Genomic DNA, 23,376 nt, shown 5'->3' with positions numbered 1-23,376 from the left:
ATAGAGATGGGAATTTTATTTTCATTGGATGCTCTAAGTAGAAGGACCGAGTGTACTGACATTGGACCACTGACTTGTAATTTACCGACTCTGGTTTGTCTTTTTCTACTTCTAAGACTGTAGCTCGTATATCCATTTACATGGGTCTCTTCTCCTAGTTAATAATAATAATAATACATTTATTGTTATGATTAATTAAAACCATTACAAAAATACCCTCTGATAAAACTTTTTTAGATTGATTACCCTTTTCAGTCAATGCTCTTATAAAATTCTTATTTATTATAAAAATGCAGGAATGTTCGAGTAGGGCAGAGTTCCCGGTGTGGCAATTTTCCTCTAAACCTTTGGAGTCTGTGCACAGATGACATTCCAGAAAGGTTTAACTTTTTGTTGTTTTTGGTTTCACACAGCATTGCACAGGGCCTTGCTTAGATGCCACTAGTTTCAGCAACTTGACTAACTTCCCATTTAGCTGCGGGTCACTTGGGTTGAAGCAGGCAAGCACTGCTTGTCTCGGGGCCGTATGCCTCGTTCATTAAAGTGGCTTTTTAAGAGGTCTGCCATCTCCTCTTTTAGATTAATGCAGGAGAATATTGAATGTTCGATATTTTCGTTTACCATCTCTGCATAGCCTGCATAATTTCCCGCAGTTCTCTCTCAGCCACGGTGGAAGGTGTGGAATAGCAGGAAGGATTCCTAACCTGTATTTTAAAAAGTATTATTCTGACTTCCTGGAGTACCCCAGATGGAAGTATGCCTGTGGCACAAATAGTTTGGAGCTGCTCAGAGTCATCCATGCATGGCTCCTATGTGATAGGGTGGCTTTATCCTCTATAAAGGAACGTTTCTTGATAACCTTATTTACAATAACCTTAAAGTGCGAGTGCGTTGTTGGAACTTCCTGTAGTTCGTCTAAACCTGTAGTGGCCAGTGATTCCTCCAAATAGGATTTGGCCGGTGAGGTGAATGTATTGCTCAGTTCCTGCCAGAGCTGGTGGTTCAGTGTGTTCCTGTGTGAGTTCTTGATTTTGAGACAGCACCTAATGTACGAGCCTCGCCTTCCAAGGAGTTGCTTCGTTAGTCCAAACTCGAGTCGGATCTGTGCAGGCGAGGTGTTTGTATGTTCAACATAACTCTGTATGCCTTTGCCAAGGTGATATACAGCAGTGAGGCGTCCCTGCCTTTCAGCACTTCGCTGCCATAGGTGATTGACTGTGGAATTTTTGCTTGTGCAACACGTAGCAGTGGTGAAAAAGTTGGTCCAGTCAATTTTGTTTTCAGTTGTCTAAGCATTGTCGCGATCATCATCCCTTTCCTTTTTATGGCCTCAAGCTGTTTCTCCGAGTTGATCTCTTGGCAATAGATAAATCACTCCCATTAGTTTCCGACTCAATATGCTTCTCAAACATTTCTGGTTCACAGTGCTTCCTTTTGTAAGTTCTCTTTCTTGGGTCTTGGGATATCTTATTCAACTATATGTTGTTAATTAACACTCTTTGTTAGAGTTTCTCTACTCTCTGTAGAGCTTGAGTATGAATCAGAATTTTTTCAATTTTCTGTTTATTAACAACAAAAACAGTCTTCACATTACAAGTATCACATTGTATTACAGTTGGTAGGTATCAGTATGGAATTCAACAATCAGTGTCACATTTCTTACATGAACAGAAGGATATGATAGCACCGTCATTACCAACAGTTTGAATCACAATGTGCTCTCCCTTGATATAGAGTCTAGAGCATTATCTATTGGGCAGTACACTGGCTTCCCCTATACCGGTCCCATTTAACCCAGACCCTTTCCCATTTTCAGGGGCATCCTCTACGTTCATATACCATGCATTGATCCAAATCTCTTTTCCAACCTCCAAGGGATGGGCAGATGTCACCCCCCACAGTTGTGCTATAATACGTTTGGCTACCATCATGCCCAATGTGGCCCAGGTTTGTTCAGCTCATGCCAGATCTGTGGCCCCCCAAACTTTAAGAAGGCACCATTTAGCTGAAAGGGACATGGTTACTTCAGTGACCCACTCATGCACAATATCATAGCTTCCCAAAATGTTTGGAAAGCTGGGCATCCCCAGAGGATATGGAAAAACATCCCAACTTGCCCACACTTCCTGAGACAGTCGGCATCTGATTGCATACCCATTTCTACCAGTTTAGTGTGGGAGATATAGACCCTATGCAGTATCTTTAGTTGCACTAAGCGGAAACGTAGCTGGATAGCAAACTCTCTTGGCAATGCCAAGGCTGCAGGCCCGTCTTCCTCCTGCACGTCACCCAGATCTGCCTCTCAGTGCTCTCGTAGTTGGGTTAGAGTATCAGGGAAGTTATTTATGAGTTTTCGGAACACTGTAGAGATTGCCTTATTAGTGCGGTGTTCCTCCAGTAATCTATTTTCAAGAGGGGATGACTTGGGCAGGTTTTCTCCTAGGGGCAGTGCCGCTCGGAGAGTATGTCGGATTTATCAGTATCGGAAGGTCTCTGTGGAGGATAGTTCATGGGTTTTTTGCAGGTCAGCAAATGGAATTATCCCCTCAGTAGTGCAAAAGTCCCCCACAGTAGATATTCCTATCAGGTCCCGTTTATCAAACCCCTGCCTTTTTGCCATAATTCCCAGGAGTTCAGAGTGCCACAGCGGCGTGGTGTGGTTGAGCTTCTTCACCCATCCTAATTTTCATAGGGTTACATGCCAGAGATTGACCATCAGCGCTGTCGGTCCCTCCAGACGGCGGCGTTAGGATCAATATAGAGTGCATGGCGGTAACCTCCTGGCTGTAGGGCCGTGCAGACCATATGGTAGGCCGGCTCCTCCTCAGGCTGGTGGACCCATTGATTAATAGTCGTTAGTTGTGCCACTCTATAGTATGACTGCAGATCTGGTAGCGCTATCCCACCATCGTACCATCCCCTCTTCAGTTTCGCCAGAGCAACACGTGGGGAAACCCTGTCCCACAGCAGGGTCCTCACCTTGCTATCTATTGCCTTGAAATACAGGTCAAGCACCGGAAAGGGGAATTTTGTAATACATACAGAAAGCAGGGCAATGCCATCATATGGAAAAGTGCAGCTTACCCCAAAGTGGGAGCGATCTCGAGTGACGGACATCACTTTTAAGGCGAGTCAATAGGCCTAGTAAGTTTTTAGCTGTGAATATGTTCGGGTCGGTTGTGATATGGATGCCCAGGTATCGGAAACTCTACTCTACAATTTGGGCTTCTCACCACCAAGGGAGGCGAGGTGCCGGTCCATGCAAAATAAATATTACTGATTTAGGTCAGTTGATCCTATATCCAGATTATTGCCCCAAAAATAAAAAGATACTCATCAGTCTAAAAATGGATGATCTGGAGGAAGCCACGTACAGGAGAATGTCGTCTGCATAAAGGGGTATTCTGTCCTCCCAGTCCTCAGGCCATCGCAGGCCTCGGATCAGTGGGTCTCCTTTAATCCATGCCACCAGGGGTTCAAGAATCAATGCAAATATTAAAGGGGTAGGGGACAGCCCTGCCGAGTTCCTTGGTGAAGGGGAATAGTTTTAGACACTCTACCGTTCACCACTACTGGTGCCAGTGGCTGTGAGTATAGTAGTTGCAGCCAGGATAAAAATCTCTGGCGGCCGAAGCCCATGTGTCGGAGTACAGCAAAGAGGTATGGCCATTCCACAGTATCAAAGGCAATGCAGACATCAAGAGGCAGGATCGGTGCCTCCTCATTGATTGTGTGCACACGGCTAAGGACTCCATGGAGTCGGCGCAAATTAGGCACTGTGTTACGACCGGTTATGACTCCTGATTGTTCTGGATGGACCAGTTTCAACATTAATGGGGTTAGACGAAGAGCTAGGAGGTTGGCAAGAATCTCTGCATTTGCCTTGAGTAAGGAAATGGACCTATAAGAGGCACAGTGTTCCGTGGCCTGCCCTCCTTATGTATTACAACAAATGAGGCAAGTCTATCTTCCTCGGGGAATATACCCAACTCCCTGCTCTCTTCAAACATTTTAAGAAGATCGGACTCTATGGTGGATGCCGCAAGCTTGTATAATTCAATGGATATGCCATTGGGCCCTGCCGCCTTGCCTGGTTGCTGTGCTCGAATAGCCTGCTTCACTTCCTCCTCTGTGAGGTCACTGTCTAATAATGCTACTTCAGCTAAAGAGAGGGTAGGGAGCGATCTAACAGCTAAAATTCCTGCTCGGAACCAGCTATGTTAGAGAACTAGAGCTTGGTATAGTAAGTTGTAAATGTATCTGCAGTTACTTGTGGGTCACTCAGATATTGTCGGTCTGCAGATTCTAGCAGCACTACTCATCGTCTCACTCTGTTCGCCTTTCCAGCATGGAAAGTAGTATAATTGTCCTGTCTCCCAGTTCGCACACCCGGTGCTGCGTAGCCCTATCTTTTGTTCTAGCTGCTTCCGTACTATGTCTTTGTATTTCTGCTGTTAGAGATGCAAGCTATGTTGCGTGTCTATATGTGCCATGTCCCCCAGTTGGAATTCCACCTCCAGGATTAACTTCTCCAGTGCTTCTATCTTAGCATGCCTCTCTCGTCTGTGTCCCATGATCAATAACAGAGCTTCAATGAGGAGGTGACTGAATGCTTGTTTTCTTTGAAATAATCCGGTGTTTGTTTTATTAGTCCTTCCAGTATAGTTAAGAGTCTCAGGTACCATGGGTTTATGAAAATTGTGCCCATCCCCCGTGGGGTACCCCTGTGGCATCTTGCCCATATTGGGTAGTGAGCTAATATGCCCCTCATCAAGTGCTGCACCTCTCAGAAATTCGACAGGGAGGAGGCCGACAAAATAAGAATGTCAATGCAGGACATACTGCTGTGATCCCCAGAGTGAAATGTAAAGTGTTGTGAAGAGGAGGTAAGAGCATACATTCCAAGACAGGAGGCGAAGCTCAGGAATATGTGTATCAATTCTTGTGGTCATTTGTCTATTTAGGGTAGTTTTCCCCGCCCCTTCATCTGAGCTCTTCAAGCCGTGTTTCTATAATTGTGGCAGCGTCTTCAATAATATAATTTTTCTTGTCATATAGCTCATCCTAGTCCCCTGTCCTAAAGGGAATTGACGTAAAGAAATCCAGGGGTCGAGAAGCCCTCCCCCTCACCCTTGTGACATTTTCCTACTATTCCCAACCATATTTTATGGAGAAAAAAAACAAACAAGAAGAAAAATGACCACCCACCCCGCTTCCCTGCATGACGGACTTGAACCTGCCCCCCCAACTCTGCAGAGTCCATGTTGTCCCAACCCAACACACTAAACTTAGGTGGTGGTAGGCCTTCCTCCTCACCCACCACCTGTCCCCGTACTTGTATTAACATGTAGCACCATCAACTTTGGCCGTATTGACTGCATAGTTTGTGTCATAAGGAGTGCAGTTGCCCTACCAAAACATCCTCTACCGCCGCAGGGGGCAGGTCGGGGGTGGGGGGGAAGGAAGAACATTCTGCCCAGTGTCTGATTTGGTCCAACAGGAGCATATCAAGGCCCACCACCCACTCAGGTAAAACTTGACGATCTCAGTTTCTGATTTCAAAATTAGTCCCTTTCAGTCTTAGAATACGGGACGTGTGGCATCGCTAAGGGTCTCAGCCCTCCTGTCACTCAGGTCTCCTGTCGATGCTCTGTCTCGCCATGTCCTGCCAGGAGTTGTCCCTCTATCTGGTTGGTAGTCATTTTAAGGCCCCTCAGTCGCTCTCTGCAGCGTACACCTCATCTGGGGCCCTCAACTGCTCTCCACCCCTCAAGCCATTTCCAGGTCTCCTTCAGAGTGGTAAAGAATCAGGCCTTTCCTCCTGTTTCTATGCGTAGTCTAGCCAGGAAAAGCATTGAATATTCACTCTCTTCTCCCTAAGGGCCTTTTTCACGTTAAGGAAATTTCGCCTGTGCCTTTGGCCTTTCAGTGTGAGGTCCGGGAAGAAGGTAACATGTGCATTGCCATACAGTACTGGTGGAACAGTTTGGACCATTTGAAGGATAGAGTAATGATCACAGGAATGAAAAAGTCGTGCAATCAGTGGGCAGGGAGGGGCCCCAGGTTGAGGGTGGCCTCCTGGCACCCAGTGTGCTCTCTCTACAGAGAAAAACTTAGAAAGGCCCTGAGCAGAAAGTGTTTGAGAATGAGGTCCTCTACGAATAGGTCTGCAGCTGGCTCCTCTGTGTGTTCAGGGACCACCAAAATTCGGATGTTGTTCTGACAGGATATTCCATCAAAATCTTCCAGCCGCGCTTCCAGGAGCTTGTTTGATGCTTCTAGTTCCCCCACATGCGCCTTGAGGCACTTAGTGTCTTGTAGCAGATGCACCGTTGATTCTTCTACCTCCTTGGCCCTTGTTCCCAGGTTGCGAAGGTGCGCTCTTATCAGGGAGACCTCTGTCATAACAGTGTCAATACGGGATTCTAGTGCAGTGCATACTCCCTATATAGCAGCCATAATGTCTCGGAGGAACAAAGGAGTTTCTTCTCAAATATGCGGGGTTTTGTAGGTGGATTGGTCCTGGGAGCCCTTCTGAGTCTCAGGTCCCCTGGTAAGAGCATACTTGTCAATATATGTTTGATGAGGCCTTTTTTCGTTATTTTTGCCTGTCATCTCGGCGGCAAGGTGAGGTGATATCTGTATCTCGCAAAGGCGGGAGAGGGACGGGGGCAATTGCCGCTGCCTGTATGTTGGAGTCCTCCAAGGCCAACGCGGCCTCTCGGGTTTCCCCCAGGTGTCTTTCCTCCTGTTTCACCGGGCTGACATTCATGATCTTATGTTTGCTGGGACTATATGTCAGGATGCACACCTCCGGACTCGCAGTCAGTCCCAAAAACGTTGAGACAGTGATCACCTCAGGGAGGCCTCACTGCCGGATGATGGTGGTGAGAGAATAGGCTCACAGCACACCAGGATGTAGTTTACACCATACTGCCTGTCGCTGTGATACTGGCCAAATAGTGTTTCTCACACCATCTCTTGCTGTTTGCTATGGCAGGTGGCAATCTGTGGCCTTATGGGTCAGGAGATCAAAGTGAGGTCCGCAGGGTGTTGGCTGCTGTATGGCCTGAAGTTTAATTTTTAAAGTCTTATGAATCCACCTGTAGCACCCCAAGGGGGCGAGGCAGGCCCCAGAGCCCGGACTTCCTCATGACACCAGGGGCTGCTCACGCTCACCTTGATCCCCTTTCGGGCATCGTTGTAATGCAGGCCAGCTCATGCCATCATGGAGTCCCGAGACCAGGCCCACGCCGTGCCCCCAGCAGTCTGAGACTTCAGCTGTGGGCATCAGTGCGCTATTTCGGATGTCTAAAGGAGAGGCAGAGCAATGAGCGGACTTACAGGTTTCTCACCGCTGCAGGCACCACGCCTGCTCTTCCAGCCCTCTTCGAAGACGTCTCTGGTGGTCGGCTGGATACAGTCTATTAATAAGCTGCAGCAGCATTTCTTGCAGCAGGCCTGCTCTGTGAAGCGGTCAATCTTTCCTCGCTCAGGTGGCAGAGGACCAAGACTCGAGACATCCACCCCTGGATCCGCGCAACCCAGGAGGTGTAGTCTATTCAGCAGCTCACCGCACGCGGTCAGGAATCATCTGGGCAGCTTCTATTTTGATGTGCCCACAGACTTGTGGGCTCCCGGGGCCGAGGAGGCAATCGAGGCCACGGATCCTGACAGAATGTCAGGCCTTCTCTCTGCGCTTTTCTTCCCGGGTGTCGGAGTGGTGATTCAGCCACCGGAGATCCGCACCGCCACTGTCGCACAGCCTCAACCCATAGAGTGAGTCGATGGCACTTGGATTAGTGGACAGATGTAAGGGGTACATGGCAGGGGTTCTCGGAGCAGCTTCAGCAAGCAGCCATTTTCTTCGGCGGTTGGCCTTGCCCCCCAGTTTGAATCAGACTTGTCAGATCTATTCACTACAAACATTTTTCTTCCCCCGGGGCCAAAGTAAATTTAATTTTGAACTGAAATTTCTCCATCTTGGGATATTGCTCTTGCTGTTACTCATGCTTTTGACATGTAGATGGTAACAGCCCTACACTTCGATCACTATTGAGTAACTGAACTTTTAGGCTTTTCAGGATCTTCATCAGAGCTTTCACTGACATGAAACTTAATTATTCCATGCCTTCCTTCATGCCTTTCTGCACCAGTTCCAAAATATTCACCCCTATGTGGATTCACGCTGTGAACTTGATTGAGCTCAAGTACGAACACCACTGAACACCACTTCAAAGTGCTTGACTTCGTGGCCTTATAGATTCAATGTTTGTCTCTACCACTTCTCATGCAGCTCAAACTTTCTTTCTGTGTGCAGCATGAGTCCACTGCAGAACTTCAGCACATTTAATCACAGTGTTCATTGTCAAAATCACCTGGAAGTGGCTACACCATTGGTACTCACAAACTTTCTCTCGGGGCCAAATTTACAGTGTGGTTTGTGGCCGAGGGCCGCACTGGTGGGGGCGGGATCAGAGGGGGAGGGGTGGTGCTAAAGCAAAAAAGAATTGTGACCATGAGGTTGAACACAGGTCCCTGCAGCAGACACCTTTGTCCACTGAGCCACCACCAGACCCGGCATACACACATCTCTCTCTCTCACTCCTTCTCTATGTCTCCCTCCCTCCCTCCCTCCCTCCGTCTGTCTTCCTCCGTCTGTCTCCCTCTGTCTGTCTCCCTCCGTCTGTCTCCCTCCGTCTGTCTCCCTCCGTCGCCCGCCCTCCATCGCCCGCCCTCCCTGTCGCCCTCCTCCCTCTGTCTCCCTCTCACTCTACCTCCCTCCCTCTGTCTACCTCCCTCTGTCTCCTTCCCTCCTCTGTCGCCCTCCTCCCTCTGTCGCCCTCCTCCCTCTGTCTCCGTCCCCCTCTGTCTCCCTCTGTCTCCGTGCCCCTCTGTCTCCCTCCCTCTGTCTCCCTCCCTCTCCCTCTGTCTCCCTTTGTCTCTCTCCCTCTGTCTCCCTCCCTCTGTCTCCCTCCCTCTGTCTCCCTCCCTCTGTCTCCCTGTCTCCCTCCCTCTCCCTCCCTCCCTGTCTCCCTCCCTCCCTGTCTCCCTCTCCCTCTGTCTCCCTCCGTCTCCCTCCCTCTGTCTCCCTCCCAGTCTCCCTCTCCCTCCCTCCCTCTCTCTGCCTCCCTCTCTCTGCCTCCCTCTTTGCCTCCCTCGGTCTCCCTTCCTCTGTCACCCTCTGTCTCTCTCTCTGTCTACCTCCCTCTATCTCCCTCCCTGTCTGTCTCCCTGTCTCTCTCCCTCCCTCTGTCTGTCTCTCTCCTTCTGTCTCTCTCCCTCTGTCTCTCTCCCTCTGTCTCTCTCCCTCTGTCTCCCTCTCCCTCCCTCCCAGTCTCCATCCCTCCCTCTCCCTCTGTCTCCCTCCCTCTCTGCCTCCCTCTCTGCCTCCCTCTCTCTCTGTCTCCCTTCCTCTCCTCTGTCACCCTCAGTCTCCCTCCCTTCTTCTGTCTCCCTCTCTGTCTCCCTCTCCCTCTGCCTCCCTCTCTCTATCTCCCTTCCTCTTCCTCCCTCTGCCTCCCTCCCTCTGTCACCCTCTGTCTCCCTCCCTCTGTCTCCCCCAGACTGCCTCTCTGTCTCCCTCCCTCCCTCTCCCTCCCTCTGTCACCTCACCCGTGTGTGTATGTGTGTGTCAGCCCTCAGCCTGGGCTGAGACAGCGTCCCAGCGCGCACACACACAGCCGCACCTGAGTACTTTACAGGTCTTTAAAAGACCATTTACATGTTATTAAAGCTTTGTTGTACTTCACCTCTTAGCGCCCCTGCGTCTCCACTTTGACAATCACTGGAATCCCCCGGCCCCACAGAGCAGAGTCTCAGAGTCCGGGCTGCTGCAACCGGCAGTGTTTGCTAACACTATTTAATTTTTTTTTAAAAACACATGTACTATGAGTACCTGTGGGCTACACTAACTCTCATCCAGGCAATTCAGTGGTTCTTAGCCTTTTGACTGGGTCCACTGAGTCATTACTGTTAGTCGGCCTAAACATTTTATTAGATTTGAACTGCAAAGCAATACATGTAGAAAGACAGAAAAAAGCATTTAGCAAATAAATTCACAAATCATAAAATATTGTATTTAAATCTATTAAAAAAACCTCAAAATTTGAATGGGAAGGTTGGAGTTTTTCTAAATTCAATTGAGGCCACTCATCATCCATACTCCATTCTGTTTGATGCACTTGCTCTAATCCAAAAAATCAATCTGAGTATACCATCTTCATTTTTAGACTCCAATTTCACATTTCTTCTGTTGTGTTATGTAGGACTTGCGCATTGTTCGGACAACTTAAACTAAGAGCTAGGTGTCTAGACTGATTCCGGACACCCCCGCAGGATATATTGGCCTATAGACCAGCTAGCTCACAGTGCCACCATAAGCCCCCCTACCTACCAGGGAGCAAATGGTTTCTGGCAACCACTGAACATGAAAACCCTGATTCCTCAGGGATTGTGAAAACAGTACAGAACATTTTGCTCAGTCACTCATGCTTACTTATTCTCAGAGGAATATACAGAGAATACACAGTGGGACGTTTTCCATATTATTTATTGAACCAATGCCATTCTTGCATAAAATACGTGTGCTGCAATGATTAGTATACAGAAGCAGATAAACGTGATTACAAGCACCAAAAGCATAAATAGTAGGTAGAGTTCTACCATGGTGCTAAAACAATGTATATATGCAGGCATGTAAACAAGGCAGTAATTGGGCGTACTCCTACTAAACGAAACCTACTCTAAGTGTACCTAGAGTATATGTAGGTGTAGAGCCAAGAATTACCCTAAGGAAGATCCAACCTCATTACATGATGGAAAAGAGTGAAGGACCTCTTTTTATTGGTTTTTATTCATGAGACAAAATACAGGTACAAGGGATATGTCAGCGATACCACAACTGCAGCCATCATAAGTGTTTCCACAGCACAGGCAGTAAAGCAGATCAAGAAACCACTGAGGGGACAGGGCTCCATCCGCAGTGGGGAAACTTAAGTGCGTAGTGGGTTAGTGTGGATTCATTTGCCCTGCCCACATGATGTCGAGTCACTCAGCTTCAGAATCCACCACAGGTTCTGTGGTGCTGTCCATGCCAATGAGGAGGTCTAGACTACTGCTGAAGGAGAGAGGGGTAAGGAGGTTAACTAGGGTTGAATTAGGAACTTTTGCTAAACTCTGGTCACTCCTGCCTGCTCCCAGCTTTCCCACCATGCATGTCCATCGTCTGTTGACATACATAGTGCCTCTTAGTTGATCTCATGCTCCCAGAGTACTCATGGGCAGGGGGCTAGCCCAGCCTCCCACCTTCCATGCATGCCAGTCCCCGGTGACGTAATGTCATCGTGACCACCGTGTCTACCTCATCCGCAGTAGCCGAGTGTTCTGCGACAGAGTGCTGACCCTTTTGGAAGTTTTGGAGGATGGCATCCCAACTGGCAGCAAGCTGGATTTTGCGTAGCCCTAATGTATCTTCCCTACACAGTGCGGTGCTTTCAGCTTTTGCCCCGGCCAGCAGTGAGTGGGTTCAGGCTATTACAGGGGAGGGTTCTGATAGTTTCCATCTCTTAGTGATCAAGCTCTTAGCCATTAACACCCCCAGGTCAATAAATCTGTATGATGCCTTGCCTTTCTTTGATCTGGGGAATAAGCCCAAGATGCATTCTTCCCAAGTGTGTGCCACTGCGCGCCTAGTGCAGTTGGATAGTGACGTGCGGCCAATAATCAGTATGTGAAGTGCAACCCCATAACATGCAGAGGAGATTTGCGTCCACCAAGCAACATCGAGTACATCAGGTGTCTGTTCGCATAAAATACCTGTTTATTTTGGCTTGGGTCAAGTAAGCTCAATGTACAATATAATATTGTATAAGACGGAAACTAACATTTGTGGGGACGAGGGTTGGCCCCTCCAGTATGGCGACCCATTCCTGATCTGTAAATCGGTGGGTCAAGCCTGCATCCCAATGGCATCTCAGGGGTGTGAGAGATTGCGCAGTGCGCTAGCACAAGGAGCTGGCAAACCATTTTGTGAGGTTCTTCCCTGTCCCCAGAACGTGAAAATATTGGACTGTGAGGTGTGTTGGTGGTTATTCAATATATCTCCCCACATGGATAACAGTGCTGCCAGCAGTGAAGTATACAAGAGGAACAAACCCTGTGGTAGCCAACCGTCTTCTACTAATGTGTCAAAGGTTGTGAGCGTGCAGTCATTATAAAAGTTGCCTTAGCTCTTTATTTATATACACTTTGTTAAGCTCTCAATATTATTTTATTTTCTAAGCAGTAAGGAAATCCCAGGGGTCTCTGGACCATAGGTTGAGAATCACTGATCTAGTAGGATGTCACAGATAATGGATACTAGAGCAGCCAGCGGAGTGTGTACATGTTTCATTGCCCCACCCATAGTCCCCTCATGGCGGATAAACCAGTCTTTTTGTCAGGATTATGTTGGATGCTCAACAGTACAAGAGTATTTGCATCAAGCCATTTAAAACCAGTTAAAGCACACAGTTTTGACAGTTTGTTCTTGAGAGTACTATTACCCCTCTCAACAATTCCTGAAGATTGTCGATAACTACAATGGAATTTTTGCTTTGTCTGAAATGCTATATAGATGTTGTCCAAAAATTATTTTTTAAAATAAGTACAATGATCTTTCGCAACAGAAGTTGGAAGGCCATATCTTGGAATCAACTGCCCCCCAAAGGCCTGATCTCAGGGCGGGCTAGGCTTCCACCCACTTTGAGAACAAGCAGACAGTAACTAAGATGTACTTCAAACTGTTGTCTTGTGGCATCTCTACAAAGTATACTTGGAGTCTTGTAAATGGGCCTTCTGATTTGTCAATATGATTCATCATTGTTAGGGTTTTTAACACCAAGTGCATGTATCTTTATCTACAATTCTAAATCTAGTATTTTCCCAGTATTTTATATATGCGCACAACATACTATCACTAGCTGCATAGCTTTGGTTATGTAAGCATTCACCAATTGGATATAGCATTTCATTCGGGAGGATTTATTTGTTTCAGCATAAACATACAAATCCTGATAATTTTTCTTATAACTCAATTTTACCCATTTCCTTTTCTCTTCTTACAAAACATCCTCCAGCAAATCTTTCAACTCATTCAAAGATGTCTGAATTGAGTTAATGAAAAAACTAATTAAAATTTTCTGCATTTTGTGTGATAGTTATTCTTGATTCATCATTCTCATTTTCTTGTACCACTTTCTCCGCTTGTAACACGCAGTATTTTGTCACATGATCTTGATATCAATTACCAAGTGAAACCTAATCTATTCCAGCCCTATGGGCAATACACATGACCCTGCAATTTCCTCTGGCTGTTGCACTGCATCTTACAAAGCGATATTTTTAATGTGAGCAACAAAGATGTCATACATCCTCTCTATGACAACAGATAACTGTAGTCACACAAAACCCCAAAACCATATTGGCTTTCAGTATAAATTGTCACTTTCAAATCAACTGATAAGCAGCAAGCTCTTGTCACTGCCACCACTGCTGCCGCCTGTGCTGGGTTACACTCAACAGATAGGATGCTTCAAGGGTCTCAGTAATGGAGCATACTGCAAAAGCAGTTTTTAGGGGGATATTAACAAGCATCTATCTCCGATTTAACGGCACTTTAGCGCAGCCAAAGTCGTGATGAATTTATCTCCCCATTCACAAGCCAGTGCAAACAGCCGACAGAACCACTTTTCTCACGTTAGCATCCCTAACAAACATCGCCACGGATGACCCCGGCAACTATCTCTAATGAGATGCAGAGTAGGCGTTCTCGAGCAAAAAGCCACAACAACACCACTTAACAACATTCTCAACAACCAGCCAGATCTGCGATAAGAACACAAAATAGGTGATAAGGCATGTTAGCACAAGGATATTAACACCTGCTCAGACCTGGTGCAAAGTCAAGCCACAACCTGTACCAGACAAGGGAGCACAGCCCATAGCCACACATGAAGAACAACAGATGCCCCCGAGCAACTGAACATGCAGCACAGACACCCAAGAGGGCCACAACACCCACTGACACCACACCCAGGCCCGTAACACCTCCCCGGGCCCACCCTCAACCCCGGACAAAGAAACTGCACACCAACACCACGAATCCCAAAACAAATATTTTGCCTGATGTCGCACAAGCAGGAAAAGCAACATACATGGTGGGCCAGAAAATGGAGAATCAGACATACAGCAATGCAATCACCAACACAAAACACCATTCAAATAAAAGCCAAAACAACCATTCGGATGAGTCCTAGTGGGTCTGCACTGGACAATCTGTAGGACAAAGCCTGGAAGACAAAATCCAAGAGAAGAAGGTGTGCCATGCCCCAACAAAGGAAAGAGAGGGAGAGAGCGAGGAAGAGAGACAGAGTGAGATTGCACAAGCAGCACAAGGCCTCTTGGGCACCTGGCTGCACATGCCAACATGTGTGTGTATGTATCGCCATCCGTACACCATGAGCCCAAGGCCTTGTCCCAATCTCAGTGCCAAAGCCACATCACATTCCGAAAACGTAAGTAGTAGTCAGACAAACATTAGGGATGAAAGCTCCATTGTTCCAATGCAGAAGGCGGAGGACACCTGCACCTCGGACCTTGGCCCAGAACACGGCTGGAACACCCTGAGAGAGATGCCATGGCAGATGGGGACGACTCCCACACCACGCAATGTGCAAATGAACTATCTGACTTATCCACACCCCACACACAGAAGCCCCTGCCTGAGGTACCCCCGCATGGGATGCCCTTGACACTCACAGAAACAGCAACCCATTCTCCCCAACGTTACACACACATTCGAATCATTGCTCAGAGCTGTGGCATATCCTCCACACAACTGCCGCAGTTCAACCGTAAATGAATTGGACTATGACTTGCCCCCTGTTGGATCATGAACAGGAGTGTAAACGAGACAGCCGTGCATGGGATGCCTTGACATACTGCGTATGTATTGGCAGTTGTGCATGGGAGATTGCACAATTCCTCATGTGCAGTGACCACATCGAGGCGCCCCCCTATTGGGCTGTGTTGAGGATTGGTGAAACGGCGTGGGCTGAGCACACATGCCCGGACCAGTTATTGGATTGGCTCACCCTGGTGTTCCTTGAACACGACAACGACATACTGTTGGAACACATTGCACATGAAGCCACACGGGCATTCATGGACGAGTAACTACGTTCCTGCAGCCACATCGGATTGTCACCCACAGCACAGGTCCCAACACCTTGCTGCATCGTGGGGAATGCTTACATATCCCATCACAACAGAGGACATGTCTGCCTTCGTCAGGACTCTGGATGCATGTGCGTGGAACTACGCATGTGTACACACACCTGTGCAAGGTGATGCAGGTCCATGGTCTGAGCAACACAGCGTTGTTTGGCAACGTTACCGATTCGGACACACTGCTGGGGGGAGAGTACACACCTGGCAATGTAGCAAGACATGTGAACCTGTCAGTCCCTTTCACCTGATCACTGTCAGCAGAGTAGACAGTCGGCACACTCTGGTGGCAGAGCACTATGCAGATCCCATGGGCAGTGAGTTGTGCCCCCTACCACGGGGCAATGGGCAGACGTCAAACAACACATGACTCATCCAGCAAGGCAAGGTGGGCTGAGACCGTTGCCATCCATGATGAATGTTGTCCATTGTTGCCTCACCATTTCCTGCACCTCTACATGTTCCCATGCTGTGTGGAGGTGTCTTAAGCATGTCCCTGCCTGTTGTGGCCGTTGCCTCGTCCGTACTGACACGCACATGCCAATAAAGTCTATGCAACTCCACTGGTGTCTAACTGTGATGAGTGTTGATTAGATTGTCCACTCATGTGCCACAATGAGCATCGTCCCTACACAGGGAGGAACTGACTGACTCATGTAAAATGGGGGTGGCTCCCTTTTGCAAGCTCCACCTCTGTGAGCCAGACATTGTTTTGGGATAGGTGCTGGACGACCTGTGCACTTATGTGCCTTCAGCAATGTGAGTATGGTGTCCAACCTCTGACCATGTGGAGCAATGTCATATATCATAACAGAACGTTAAACTCTGTTGTCACATGTGAAGTAGGACAACACTCCTGGCCTGCTACCGATTTGGTCATTCCTACACACAGCCCTATTCAATACATGGATGTGTGCCTACGTTAGGGGGTTGTGAGATTGTTGTTGATGTGCAATGGGGACACAGCAAGTACTCACCTTCACAGTCATCCAATTGGCCATGTGCCTCAGGGCTACACATACGCATAGATGTCAGTTACCAGGGCGTATCTTCATGTGCAATCATTGTCCCTACATTTAGCCATACTTCTATACGTGAGTGAACATAGTCATGACACATCTGTGTGATTTCAAATGTTTTATTCACATTCAGGTGATTGATGGAGCTGGAGCTGTACATGGCCATCCAAGCCCACATTACATGGAGGCCCAGTGGTGGGCCAACCAGAGTCCTTTGGGGATTGAAAAGTGATTGGAAAGAGGGGGAGTGCAGTCTGCAGCAGGATTGCTGTGTAATTGTCCAGCAGTGAAGATATGGCAGTGTGTTGGGGTCCGGTGTGAATGTCGCAGAGTGTTCTGGGGGTCAGTGGGAGGTATTGTCCCAGGGCATGATGCATAGGTCAGAATCAGGCAGGGACAGGCCATATGGCGGTGATGGATGCTACTGCCTCCTTCCTCACACAGTAATTACTAACCCCATCTTACTCCCCTGATACGGGTTCTGTGTGTGGTGTGTGTGGTGGGGTAATGGCTGCATAACTGTGTGCCACTGACACATCAGACTGCGAAGGTGATAGGGCAGCATCACTGTGTGCCACTGACACATCAGGGGTTGGAGCTGTGTGTGTCGATATTCCCGCTCAGTCATCTGTGACAGGCTCAAAGCAGCAATGGCAAGATGATGAACTGCAGGGCATTGAAGTTCCCAGCTACCACTCGCTGGTTTCCAGCCGTGGCAGTCATACTTCCAGCATGCATCTGCTCCATGGTCTCCATTGACCTCTGCATCTGTGCCAACTCTGTGCTGTCATCGCTGGTGCCTGTCTGACCAGACAGTTCTTGTATTTGATTAATGGCCCCAGCGAGGTCAGCCAAGGTCTGTGGTGGAGCATGGTGCGCACAGGGGGTGTCCAATAGGGTCTGTACGTGGTCCCTGGTGGGACTCTGACACCCACGTATGGCATCGAGTTTGGCTGCCAAGAGCTCGAAACCCACCCGTAGCTGTTCAGCCAACTCCATCTGGCAACCCCACACACACTGTTGGAACTCCATGTATTGGTCGGGGGGCCTGGGAGACAGCCGTGGTGGTGTGTGTTTCCTGCTGTGTGGTCTGTGCAGGTGGTGGGGTCACCTCTGGGCAGCTGGCCTGCCCTGCTCCTGGGGATGGGGTGCGGAGGCTGTCCGTTATCCGTTGGAGGGTGTCTTGACATATGTTCAGGTTGTCCTCTTCATCATCAATGATGGGAAGTGTGGTGTGCTCTGCAGGAGGTGTTGCTTGTCCCTCAGCATTGTAAAGGGGAGATGCAGGTTAACAGAGTTACATCATTGTGGGTGTGCAGTGTGCTACACATATTTGTACCTGTGTGCCATTGTGCCCATCTCCCCCCGCCCCCCCAGTCCCTGGTCATTACTCACCCTGTTGCTGTTGGGTCAGGTCGTATCGAGCTGTGTCCAGGCCCCCAAAACCTGCCACCGTCTCCACACTGTTGACTGTGGCCACCATTTCCTCCAGCTCATCCAGCTCCTCTTGTGTCGCTGGACTCCCACCTCCAGTCACCGTTGCTGCCTTCCTGTTGATGGTGAGTTTCTGTTTGGTTTGGCTGTGCACTTTGTGCCAGCGCATATTCACCTCCTCCAGTGACCTCCTCACCACTCCGACTGCATTCACGTTGGTGACGATGGCCAGCCATATTTCCATTTGGGTTGCCAGTGCCGCAGTGGAGGTGCCGTACAGTTGTTGATGGTGTTCTGTCACCTCCATGACGATGATCTGGTCTTCCTGCAGACTGAACCCCGTCTTCCTCTTTCTCTTCTCCTTGCCCTTCCCCGAACACGGGAATCCTGGCTGGTCCTCCGTGGGGCTTGTGGAGTTTTGCTTGTCCTCTGCACTTGGTCCGGGTGCATCCATGGTGCTACGCAGTTTGAATTGGTTTGGTTTTGTTTTTTCTCTCTTTTATAGAGCATTTTCCCACCAGACGCGTGGGATTTGCAGGCCTGTGTCTGGTTTTCGCTGATTTTTGTACCGCGATTGGCCTCATCGCATGATTTTTTGCATTCGCGTTTTGCATTTTTGTGCGAAGCGTTAATTTTTACGCTGACATTTGACGCGTTATCTGGTGACTATCGCATGCTACCGCCGCGTTGTGAATACTTGGTTGGCACGGCAAAATTTTCCCGTGATAAGCTGCGATGTTGAGAGTTGCGTTAAGCTACTCTTGCGGTATTTATCATACGTTCTTTTGAATATACCCCTTAGTGTTCTATAAAGGTCTCTTATACAAGAACCATCAACACATAATGTCAGATCAGCCACTTTCAATGGAGTTTCCTTAATGGCTGGTCTTGGTTAAGTGCATAGCTTAGTGCATATCTCAGTAACTGCTATGCAGTCATGGTCAGGTTTGTCATTATTTTCATCACTTTCCCTGACTTCTAAGGGCCTGTCTGAAATAGAAAGCAGCGTAGCACGGTTCAGTGAATTGCACCTTCTGATTGAAATATTCTCAACTAAAAGAATGGCTTGCTCATAATGAGCCAGGCTGCTACTTGTCAAATGCTGCATTCTAGTTCTCTTCAAAAAGATCTCAACTGGGTGAGGGACATATACAATTTAAGTATGACCCCTCACTATTCCTTCACTTTGTTCAATGGCAACAGAGACAGCTGCAACCGATTTCAAACATCCTGAAAGACTTAGAGCTAGGCTTGGGAGGAGTTTGCGGATTTCTGTACAAAATTCAACAGCGCTAAGCAGAAGTCCACAAGTGGCGGAGTGCATTACATCAAGCCGTTTGCGCTGATTTTTAGCGCTTGGTCTTTGTCCCATGCTGTAAAATCAGCACAGACGGCACCATGCATAGCGCAAGAGGGCGCTCTTCTTTCTGCCGCTCAAGTAGAAGTTCTACTCAAGCGGCAGCTTCCTCAATGCGAATGGAAGGTTACTGAACTCAAGCGGTAGCGACCATCTGCGACTGCTTGCATTGAGAAAATTAGCTGAGAGGTGGTCTATTGCTCCGTGGGGGGCGCTAGCGAGGCAAAAGCTCCGCTATGCGGAGTGAAGTTTTTGGAACACCACTTGCTCAGTGGAAACCTTGCAAACTCAGCAAACGGAGCAGAGTTCACAGCCCAAGCCTACTTATAGCTACTGGATCTATTACGGTTGAAAGATATACAATGAGGTGCATCAATCCACCATGTCTTTGGGTCAGACTCTCTTTGAATTATTTAAATGCTTCAGTGCATACAATGTCATTTGGTACCAGATCTTGAATGTCACTGTGGGTCAGTCTTACCAATGGCTTTGCAATCAGGGAAAAGTTTGGAATCCGCTGATTACAGTAGCCAGCAATTCCAAAAAACATCCAACTCTCCCTTTAGGTAGTTGGTGGGCTCATTCTCAGAATTGCAGAAACTCCTTATATTAAGACTTTATTCGCACCTTTTTCAATTTTACAGACCTTATGTCCACTGTCAGCTAAATGATTACACAAAGCAATCATATCAAGTTTACAGTCCCTCTTTGTCATGGATGCCAAACACAAATCATCAATATATTAGACTAAGAGTGAATTATAAGGCAACCTTAAATTCTCTAGATCCTTCTTCAGTATTTGACTAAAAATTGAAGGACTTTCAGTATACCCTTTTGGAATCCTACGCCAATGCGAGAACTTAGATATGGCTCTCTTTGTGCAAAGGAATTGAAAAGAACGCTTAACATAAGTCAATATTGTATACCATTCTGCATCTGATGGGATTTGGAACAAAATCACTGTTGGAGTCGGTAGCACAGGACAACATGGTATGACAATTTTGTTTATCTTTCGCAGATCCTGAGCTATTCTCCATGTACTACTTCCCATCACTTCAGAGTTACAAGAACTACCAAGTACCTTCCAGAGAATCCCTGGACAATTTTGTTTTATATCACTGGCTTCAAATTAACATTGACTTCTTTTGAAAGACTTTTACTGTTTGGTTGTAGGTAAAATTGCATCTGGTCTCGCTTTTATTTTAACTAGTTAGGCATTTTTTTTCAGTCCAAACGCCTTTCCAGAGTAATCTCATACCTCATCTTTGACATTATGTCTTAAATCAAAAGGTAGGCCATCTTTTCTTAAAGCAGGGAATAACTAAACTCTAGTCTTGTGTTATTTTGTTTTAACACATAGTCTTCATCTTGTGGCTCAATTGGAAAATCATTCATTGTACAATAAATCACATAATCCTTTTTGCACAGTAAGTCTCTTCCCAGGACTTGAATCTCACAATATATTGTCCAATTGACCACTTTTACCTGAGACATCTGCTGTAATTCCTAATCCCTACAATGTGGACTTCCTTTCTGGAAAAGTGTAGATTTAGGATTTCTACAGAACAAACTGTAGAACAGGTACCCCCTATCAATCAAAAATAAAACAGGGCGAGCTTTGATTTCGCCATCAACATATGGGCCACTTTTGTCTACCTCCAGGACTGCTCCAAGGAAGCAATCCTATTCTTGCCTCAAGCTCCATCATTAATTATGGCTCCCTGCTAAGTCATTACTCGGAATCAATTGATTCTGTTGCCACCCTGCACTATAGAGCATTTTGTTTCTGATATTTTGCTGCCACATTGAAGCTGAAGGCAAAGACATTTGAAATAATTTCTGATTCTGCATACACTGCTCAGAATTTGCAACAGTTGGAGCAGTCATATTTCTTTGCATCTGGGAAACACCATCACCCTGAATTCTATTTGGATTCTGGTGACACTAAAGTTTCAATATTCACAAAGAAGTGGCAACCAGTGTTTCTTTTCATCATTTCAACATTCACATTCATCCCATTGTTCTTCACCATTTCTCTCCCACAATATTTCATTTGTAGCATTCCATTTCCCATTGCTGCAACCTGCATCTGATTCATCCCATTTATCCCAGACTGGCCAAAATTCACATTTGAACCCATCCGGTTCTGAGTTCTTTTTTCAAATTGCTTTGTCTGAGCAATCAGGAGCTTCTCCTTGATATGTTTCTGCTTTGCATCAAAGTTATTGCTACTATACTTAGCCAGCTTCAAAATCTCATCAAAACTCTATCCCTGTCAACATAGTTCACTCTGATGCATAGGATTACTGAGCTCTAGTCACTAACCCATGACAAAAATAGAGACAAAACCACTGACACCATCTTTATCTGGATCACCAACTCCACTACGCTTCTTTACAATTTGCACAAGATTCTCATAAAAGGCATACACTGAATCCTTCAGCTCCTGTGAGGTTCTCAAAATCTTTACCCAATTTATAGCCTTTTCAGGCACTCTCTTTTTCAAGTACTCAATCACCTGTCGGTATTTATTAGCTCCCTCCTCAGATGAGCAGTATTAGGAGCAACCCTGGCAAATTCTCCAGGTGGTTAAGCAACTGCTGCCTCACACTCTGCCGACAAGTTACTAGGAACCACAATTTCAAATAATGAATTAAAAACAGTCCACACCTGTGATGTTTGTCAACCAATGCACCTCTTTATTTAATCTCTCTGGCTCCTCCAGCATCATATGGAAGTTTGTGATGAAAACATGGCACATGCACCAAATTCCCCCTATGTACTTAGTTGGAGACTCCAAACGAAACACTAAAACAATTCCAGTTCCAACCTCTGAATCACTTGTTGTTCCCCGTGCTTTGCCTTCTGTTCCCTCTGCTTCTATTTTACTTGCTGTTCCTTTCTTCCGTCGATCTTTGGATTTTGTTAAGTCACTCAAGACCCTTGTTTTCTCAAAGTAATCAAGCCCATATTTTACATTTCATCACGAGTCAAATCCATTTTATAATTTCGTTTCACATTTTCCATTTTGCTAATGTCCACTTCGCATTCATCAGCTAGCTCCTTTAACTCCTCATATGCTTGGTTTGTACATGTGGCTGTTTTTTAAATTAAATATCTAATTTCATCAGCATTGTGTGTCAATAGCCTGTTCAAATCAATGTTTCCCTGTAACATTTCACCAAATTAGATTTTCTTTAGGAGATTATTCAACCACTACAATTTTTTGGGATGAATCAACTTGAGCAATGAGCAACAGGTTGGGCATCCCTACTAGAACTAGGTATTGCTTTCATTAATGCCTCTCGTGGTGCACTTTGCACCACTACTATAGGAGCTTGCACAGTAGTGAAATCTCCTCTGGCTCCCATGTCAGGCCTCAAGCTGGAACATTACCCAGAATTATCTGTCCTTGTTCTAGCTTTATACGAAGGAGGTATATAATTGACGAGATCATTAAAGAGCAAATCCTCCTCATCAGAATCTTCACTCTGTTTCCGTAATTCTTACCTTTTGCTTTGGTCATATGTTTCTTTAATTATAGCAGGATAAGTTTGCACTCATTCCATCGTATCCCCCCTCCAGCATTTAAATCTTCAATCCATTTCTTCACTACTGTTTAAATGAGCCCTTCACCTGCTTTGAGATTCTCTTTCTCATGCCAGGCAGCAACTTCATTCATGAGAGCAACAGTCTGAACTTGATTGCCCCATTTTTTATAGCCACTTACAGTGTTCACCACAGTTTGCTATTCACTCAGAAATAGGTGACCTGCCCTTGTCGATGAATACCACGTGATCAGCTGCCTACTATTCAAAATATTGGGCATACACAAACATCAGCATGCCCACCCAAATTAAATCGGTCAACAAAGGGGTTTTCTCTTAGCTACGGTCCACCAAGACAAATCTTTCCTACATCAGTGTCAAGGTTTTTTATGCAGTTGTTACAGTAATCAATGCCAAGATTGATTAGTCTTGATGCCTCCATTGTAAAGTACCTCAATACCTTCTGTAACAACCCTGAAATCCACAATCTGGAAGACTTAACCAAAAGACACTCCCACCCATGTACTGAGAGATTCCATGGGTTCCCTCACAGAGAACGCAAGTAGTTTAAAATGCTAATTGCCATGTACAGGTACTTTTCTATTGAAATTGCCAAGCCTGTGGTACCATAGTCGCATAGGTGCAAAAGGTAACCAAGCTACTACACATCGCACCAAATGACATGATATAGATGAACCAGTAAACGGATGGCTTTCAGTGTGAGCCTCCAAAAGTTTGAACAGTCTCTAAC

At 46.7% G+C, this 23,376-nt stretch overlaps 1 protein-coding gene across 1 annotated transcript in view; it reads right to left on the bottom strand.

Annotated features, from left to right (window-relative positions):
- LOC146772980 (rho guanine nucleotide exchange factor 11-like) overlaps positions 1-23,376 on the bottom strand; it is a 348,342-nt gene that overhangs the window by 300,302 nt on the left and 24,664 nt on the right. The window contains 1 exon segment of the mRNA XM_085637044.1: positions 3,986-4,162. Within this exon segment, the coding sequence (XP_085493170.1) occupies positions 3,986-4,162 (177 nt within the window).

This window comes from Triturus cristatus, chromosome 12 (assembly GCF_964204655.1).
Source record: "Triturus cristatus chromosome 12, aTriCri1.1, whole genome shotgun sequence".
NCBI lineage: Eukaryota > Metazoa > Chordata > Amphibia > Caudata > Salamandridae > Triturus > Triturus cristatus.
This window is presented reverse-complemented; position numbering and strand designations above follow the sequence as displayed.